Source organism: Sturnira hondurensis, unplaced genomic scaffold, assembly GCF_014824575.4.
Source record: "Sturnira hondurensis isolate 20B ecotype Veracruz unplaced genomic scaffold, ASM1482457v3 Scaffold0017436, whole genome shotgun sequence".
Classification (NCBI taxonomy): Eukaryota; Metazoa; Chordata; class Mammalia; order Chiroptera; family Phyllostomidae; genus Sturnira; species Sturnira hondurensis.
The window spans coordinates 18131392-18138475 of record NW_028090067.1 but is presented as its reverse complement, the minus strand read 5'-3'; the positions used below and the strand labels follow the sequence as shown (position 1 = coordinate 18138475).

Sequence of the window (7084 nt, the reverse complement as noted above, 5' to 3'; positions counted from 1 at the left end):
GACTGTCCTCTCGTCACATGCCTCAGCTAAGATTGCGGCAAGCAGCATGACCCCACCCCACCCTAAATCCACTCACCATGCACCCCCAGGCCTACTGCACAGTAAACCTCCACTGAATGAACACTGGAGTACTACTGCAGTGAAGTGCCTTTCCTGGTCTGATCCCTCCACTTCCAGGAAGAGATGAACCAGGGAGTCCACGCGGCACACAGGAAGTGAGAATCACGAGACACAGTTCTTGGTCCTTAGCACAGGATGGGCTCTCTCCCTTACTGGTACCCAGAGCACCATGGCCTCTGTGGCCACACTGCCTGTTCTTGCCTTTTCCTCCTCCAAGCTTCTCACCCACTAGCTGGCTTCCATGGCAGGTCCTAGCCGGTCTCCTATGACATGACACTTGTTCCTGGAGATGCTTTATGGAGACCACAGACAATGCCTAACTTCTAGCCACCTTTCTATTGAAAACTTGCCTCCAGCTGGCTGTCACTTGGAGAGGACACATGACAGTGCTCTAGGAGGGTCTGGACAATCAGATTCTAGTCCCTCCCATAACTTGTTCATTGATCTCGGACCAATTTCTTCCCTTCAAGGCCTATCTCTTCCTCCCATGCTTTTGTGTTAGCCTTTTGAATGGAAGTGTGCAGACAGGGTCATCCTTGAGCAGCCTGGAGACCTGGGCCCACCCATTCTGGAGCAATGGGAGGTGAAGACTGTCCACAAGGACACACATTGAAAGAAGGAGCTTTTCCCAGAGGGATGGGTTGGGCCAGGAAGGACGTTTGATAAATCCAGTCCTTACAAAATTAAAGAGCAGAGAGCAGAATCCTGTTTGGCTTCCGTGTAGTCTCAGAAGTCAAGAACAAGACTGAAAGGGTCCTGATCGATTCTGGAGGCCCTGACACTCCCTGCACATTGATCAGCTTAGTCTATTCTCTCTATCAAGTGACTGTCAAGTTTTTAATCATATAACAAACAGGTGTTAGGCAGATACAGGCTTTCAGGCTCAGGAGCCCCAGGGATGGCATGGGTACGTACTGTGCCACTGGCAGCACATGCTGCCAGAGTGGGCACCAGGAAGCAGGGCCTTCCCTGATTCGTAGCTGAAAAGGCAATGGTTCACAGGGAAGATGAGAAGTTCAGGGCATCCTAACTTTTCTAGTCCTTCCGGCTGAAATAGCAACTTCTCAGTCTAAGAACACTGTCCACCTGCACCTGCCACCTCTCAACCTTAAGGTGCATGTCCTTGCAACCTTGTTTTAGTTCAGCTCACTGAGCCTGGGGTGCTTGCTCTGCACCAAAGCTCCTGCCACTGAAATAGCAGTGCAGATGATCATGGTGACAGCCACTGGGTCCTCTAGGCAGGGAGGCTGACTGGTGCACAGCCAGATGACAAATTATATCCACAGTGCATGGTGGGGCTAATTAGCTGTCGAGGGGCCTTTGCGGGTGTTCACTCAGGGTGCGGTCCTGACACTCCAGGTAGCAACTCCCACCTGGCCCAACTCGAAGAGCGTGGAAGACTCTCTGCTGTTGGCCCTGGCTGCCTTCTGAGGTGGGGACACTGCAGGGCACACACAGGTATGTCCAAGGATGTTTTCCATGCTGGACTGAACTGAGACTGAAGGAAGGGGACAAATTGGGAGGAAATGTGATAGGGTGCTGAGTGGAGTACGGCAAGATGTGTGTTCGTAAACACACCTGTTGGTGGGGGCGGGGGACCAGGCAGTGCAGAGCCTGACAAGGTAACTGGAACAGAGATGGAAGATGCTATTATGTCAGAGTCATAGAAAGCACAGCCTTTGACAGGTCAGCCAACCCCTCTGGGCCAAAGCACAGTTTTAGGGGGGGGGGATGCACATGAAAGCACTCTGGGGCCCTTCGGGGCTGGGAAGCAGAGTCATCCTTCTCCACTTGAGTGATTCGACCTCTCCCGTTCACCGTGGAGGACAGTTGATGTCTGCAGACATTTTCCCAATGCATTAAGTACAGTAACTGGTAATAGTAGGCGCTCAATAAATTAAGAAGAAAAAAGCAGCATAGTAAAAGGGGGGAAAAGCCCACTCCCTCTCTGGCCTGTTTCCTCCACATCTCAAGGCTGCCTTTTCATCTAGACTTTCTTTTAGGTTCTGCACAGACAGAGGGCCATGGTGTTAGCAGAGGATGTTTTGAAAGCACCTTTGAAGGATCAGGGCTGGGATCAACCACACCTGAGGACAGACACCTGGCAAGAGACCAGGAAATTCTGCCAAATCTCAAGGGGAAGTCTCCAGCGCCATGCAGGAGTCCCATACTTCCTGTCTTTGTGGGGCAGGATCCAGGATGGTGACAGCCCCAGGGACTCAGCTGTCGGGCACCTCTGCTCCTAGGAAGTCAGCCTTCCCAAGCAGCCACACCAGCTGTGGACACTCAACCTGCAGAAGCCAGACTCAGAAAGTGGGCATCTTGCTTGTGGTGGTGGGATGGGGGCAGTGAAGCCAGCCCCGCACTGAGTGCTTTCATCGCTGTTCCTCCCCAGCCCTTCTGCCACTACCAGCCTTGTACAAGCTGCTGCAGAGGAACCAAGGGCATGATCCACCCTTGAACTTGCAATCCAACTGGGAAGGCCAGATGTACCCTTGAGATTTGATGAGGGAATATTTCACGAAGTGAATGCAAGCGCTGGAACAGAGGGCAGACGTACTAAGAACTAAGGAGCCAAGAGGCAGAACAGAGTGGGCTTGTTCATGCAGACAAAGGAACCTCAGGAGCCACATTTTAGGACTTCAGGACCCCCAGCAATCTCTGGACTGCTGTCTCTTCACAAGCACCTCAGGGATGGAGGGGGCCCGAGGCAGTCTTGTCCAGACCCCAGTAAGGGAACGAGGAGGCTGAGACCTGGGGCGGGGGCCTCCCAGGCCAGCACTCTTTCTCTTTCCACTGTGTTCACCTCCCACCTTCTGTTCCTAAGGAGGAAGTGAGATGACCCCTCATTGGCCCATGGAGAAACTGGGCCAGGAAGGAGGCTCGGCTCAGGGTATGGTGACTTGGAATTTCTAATGTCAGGACAGGGAGGGACCTGGGCCTGCTCTGGGGCAGGAGAAGGAGAGAGGGACAGAGGCTGCTTCTCTCGCAGAAGAGGCACTAGAAGCCCTTGCAGCAGCAGGGCTTGGGAGCTGGCTCCTCCCTGGCCTCCTCCCGCATCCCCAGAGAGGACCCTCTCCTCATCGATGGTGATCTCCTCCCCCCACTGCAATTTACCCACCTTGTGTTCACACTGTCAGGAGCTGAGGTGCCGCGGCCCCCCCCCCGCCCCCGCCCAGTTTTCCACAGCTCCCTCCCTTCCCTTCCAGAAGAAGCACGTGCCACATTGCCAGGCCTTGGTGCACAAGGAAGCACTTCCCAGAAAGTGTTTAATCCTCACAAAAGCTCAGGGAGGTGAGTCAGGGTCTAACCTCAGGAGGAACAGAGGAGCCCTGGGAACCAGGTTCGTCTGCATCTCCCCCCACCCTCACCTCCACCTCCCCCCTCCACCCGGTGACCACGCTGTGCTGTCCACTTCCTGCTCCTCAGAGGACCTCTGATTCACCTCAGTGCAGCCAAGCCCCCCTTGTACCAGCCTCCTCCCGACACCTGGGCCCCTCCCCCAGGTGCTGCTGGTGCCCCAGGATTTTGCAGAAGGAAAGACTCAGGACAGCATTTGGTTCAAAAGTGAGAGGCTGAGCAGCCTCGCATTAATGGGTTCACAGCAGTGGCTCCGACCCCCAGCACTGTCTCCGAGGGGCCCTGCTCACAGAGCCTGCAATTCAGTGGCTTCTGTGGTGTGCACTCACAAACCCTCTCCTCAGACACCCCAGTCACACAAGTCGGGCGGGAGTAGTGGATGATTTTAGGCAGATCTCTGGCCTGGCACCATGGCCTTAGGCCCTTTGGAGAGGCTGAGGGTCCCAAACACAGCCTGACTTTTGGCAGGGGGCTAAGGCTGGTCTTTGGCTAAACTGTAACTAGAGAAGGGACCTAAGTCCTGGCTGGAGAAGGGGATTGCTAACTGCCTCAGGTGAGGGGTGGTGGTGGGGAGGGCAGGGGCTCCTGTCCAGCGGGCCCAGCTTCCCGCACCACTGAAGTCTACTTGGCCAAGCTCTCTCCCTGACCTGGGCTGCAAATCAAGGCATGTTAAGGGGAGGGAGTGGCCCCAGGGAAAGGCACAAAAAGAAACCTGTAATGGCTTGCAGCGGGCAACAGCCAAGGAGGGCTGGATCCCCGGGGCAGAGTGCCCAGGTGGGGCAGAGTAAGGGAAAGAAAGGAGACCTCGGGACAAGGGCTAGGCAACAGTGTCAAGTTCTCCCACTGTCTCCCAGTGAGAGAGTTTCCCCTCGATGCATTCAGAGTCCAGTGCAGGACCCTGCTGGCGCCAGCCAAAGGCCCCAGGAACCAGTGACCTGGCTGACCTAGCATCTTCTACATTCAGTTCAGAGGCTGCAGCAAGACTTGGTCCCTGGCTCAAAGCCCTGTCTTCTTCCCTTTTATTCCACCAAACCTGGGGGTGGGGGGATGGGGTGGGCAGAAACACCGGGAAGCCCAGGGAAGGAGAAGTCAGGGGACTGGGGCTGCCCTGGAGCCCCTAACACACTAAGGCATAAAGATATGGGCTCACCCCATCTGGGGCCCTGCAGGGTGAGGCTGGCCCAGTGAAAGAAGGGGGTCAGGCATAAAAGAGAGTGGACACTGGTCAAGCTTCCACTTCATGTAAACAAGGAGGAGCGACCCCTGCCCAGCCACCGACAGTCTTGTGGAGGCGTATAACTGCCTTGAGACACAGCAACCTCTCATATCTGGGATTCAGGGTCCTTGAGGCCAGGATGGAGGCTGCTGGGCAGGAGGACAGTGGGGGTCCGATGTGCAAACTGGTGCAGAGTTTCACCTGTGTTCTCCACAGGACAGGACAGCAGGGCATCAACAGGTCCTGCCACCACTGGTCTGCGGCTCAGGAAATCACGCAGTTGCTGTTTTTGGCAGGACTGGGGCTTGTTTTACCTGCAGAGATAAGGGACACAGGCAAGGAAGGATGTAAGTGAAGTGCTCAGTGGATTTGCCTCCAGCCCCTGTCCTGCGCATGTGCACTGCCCACACCTCAGTGGCCAGGACCACATGCTCAGGGAGGTGGTTTTCACATGCAGGATGGAGGGAATACCTTTCACTGAAAGGAAGAGGGAAGAGGGCTATGTTCCTGCAGGCCAGAGAAGCACAGGCCTCTTCTTCCCAGGCCCCTTCCATACACCCCCACTTCTTTATAATCCCCTGCAAAGGTTGGTGGCTTTTTTGGCTTGATTCCTGCTCTTGAGGCTGACGCTGACACCTTCAGGCCTGCCTGCTATCCACATTCTCCTGGCACTGGCTGCCTCCCAGGCGGAAGCTCTGAGCCACATCCTACCAGCCTTTTTCTGCACTGCAAGGGCCTGGCCGTCTCCCTGATGCTCCCTCCGCCTTCCCATCACTTCAACTGTCAATCTAATTAAGGTGGCGGCTGCCTCTTCTCCTAGGCCATGAGCAAGAGAGACGCTGGACAGGCCCGAGCAGGATCCCTCCCCGCTGCCCTGCTCCATTTAGCCACTCGTTGGGACTTTCTCCAAGTCCAGCTGAGCTCCTTAGAGACTGTGCTGCCAGCGTTTAGAGCCTAGAGGAGGTGGGAGGGGAGCCAATGACTGTGCCCCTCCCTCCCCAAGGGCTCCCAGGGTCAAGAAGCTCAGCCATCTTCCCTGGTGGTACTGAGGCTGCCTGGGTCCCCTCACTGCGGCAATGGGCATGTTGTCCCCGCTTCCTCTCCTCAGGGGCTCCTTTTATTTGCTTGGCCCTACTGAGCAGTTGCCAAAGTCCTCCACAGAGGCAGCAGCAGTTTGGAGGCAGGTAAATGAAACAAGCTCCAGATGGGGAGTGGGACAGGCAGGAGTGCGGAACAGCTGGCTTCCTAAGCCTGCAGGGTCCGGAGGGCAGGAATGCCCACTCTCGTGCTGGGCTGATAAGGCTGGATGAAAGCCCGGGGAGACCCTTTATACCTGGAATTCATCTGCATGCCACAGACAGACAAGCCGTTTCATGGAAAAGTCTTTGTGCCCCACTGTTCCTTCAGTGCACGGGGATGGGGAGCCCATCACACTCAGGCGTGCTGCCAGGCTCAGAGGTAAATCAGACCTGCCCTGGTGAACAGGGAAGAATCCAGGGACAGCCAAATTTTTTTGCAAACTATCTGTAGCGTGGATGCCCAGAGGAGGCTTGTGAGAGAAAGGCACACTTCAAAGGGAGGTCACGGTAGAGTGAGTCTGAAATTGGGGTGGGAAGTAGGAGTCAGCGTGAAGGAAAGGCTGGGGCAGACACACAGCCTGGGGGAGGGAGGGAGGCGGGGACAATGATATGAATACGGGACCAGGACTAAGGGGCTCTACCTTTCTTCAGGTTTCAGGGCTGCACCTCCACCTTTTCTGGAATATTCTTCCCCTGGAAGTCCAACTGGCTTTTTCCCTTCCTCCATTTGAGTCTCTGCTCAAATGCCCCTTTGTCAGAGGCCTGTACCAATCACCCTTTATCAAAGGGTCATTGCCCTCCCCATCCTCTCTCTGCAGTGTGGGGTTCACTCCATAAAGGCAGGGCCTTGCTTTTGTTCACTGCTGCATCAGGAACTTAGAACAGTGCCTGGCGCAGAGCAGACTTTGCATAGATATACGTTTGTTGAACTAAATGAATGATCAGGCAGTGGCAAGCTACTTGAACTTTATACTAATACTGACAATAGTAAGTGCAATCTTGGCATCAATAATTGGTAACACATGTGCCCTCACTCACCTAGATGGTGACAAGCCCTGGCTAGGCCCAAGAGCAACCAGAATGGCAAGGGGGTTGTGACACCTGCCTCTCCCGGAGAGCTGGCGGGATCAGTCCCCTGAAGGAGGCTTCCTTGGCTCCCCAACCTGTGCCGTGCACCCTGGAGCCTGGCTCAGACATAGAACCTGGGACTACAACTGGAGTCAGGACCCACACTCCTCAGGAATGACCGTGAATTTTGAAATTCTGCTTTGACAAGATAGCTCAAGTCAGCCAGGAACAGGGGGCCCAC

The 7084-nt window shown here is 55.2% G+C and overlaps 1 protein-coding gene across 1 annotated transcript in view; it reads right to left on the bottom strand.

Annotated features, from left to right (window-relative positions):
* Window positions 1-3346: 3346 nt before the first annotated feature.
* SACK1F (scaffolding CK1 anchoring protein F) overlaps window positions 3347-7084 on the bottom strand; it is a 30158-nt gene continuing 26420 nt past the window's right edge. Inside the window, exon 5 of the mRNA XM_037068444.1 lies at window positions 3347-5010. Within this exon, the coding sequence (XP_036924339.1) occupies window positions 4961-5010 (50 nt within the window). The 3' untranslated portion in view covers window positions 3347-4960. The remainder of the gene's footprint in view (window positions 5011-7084) is intronic.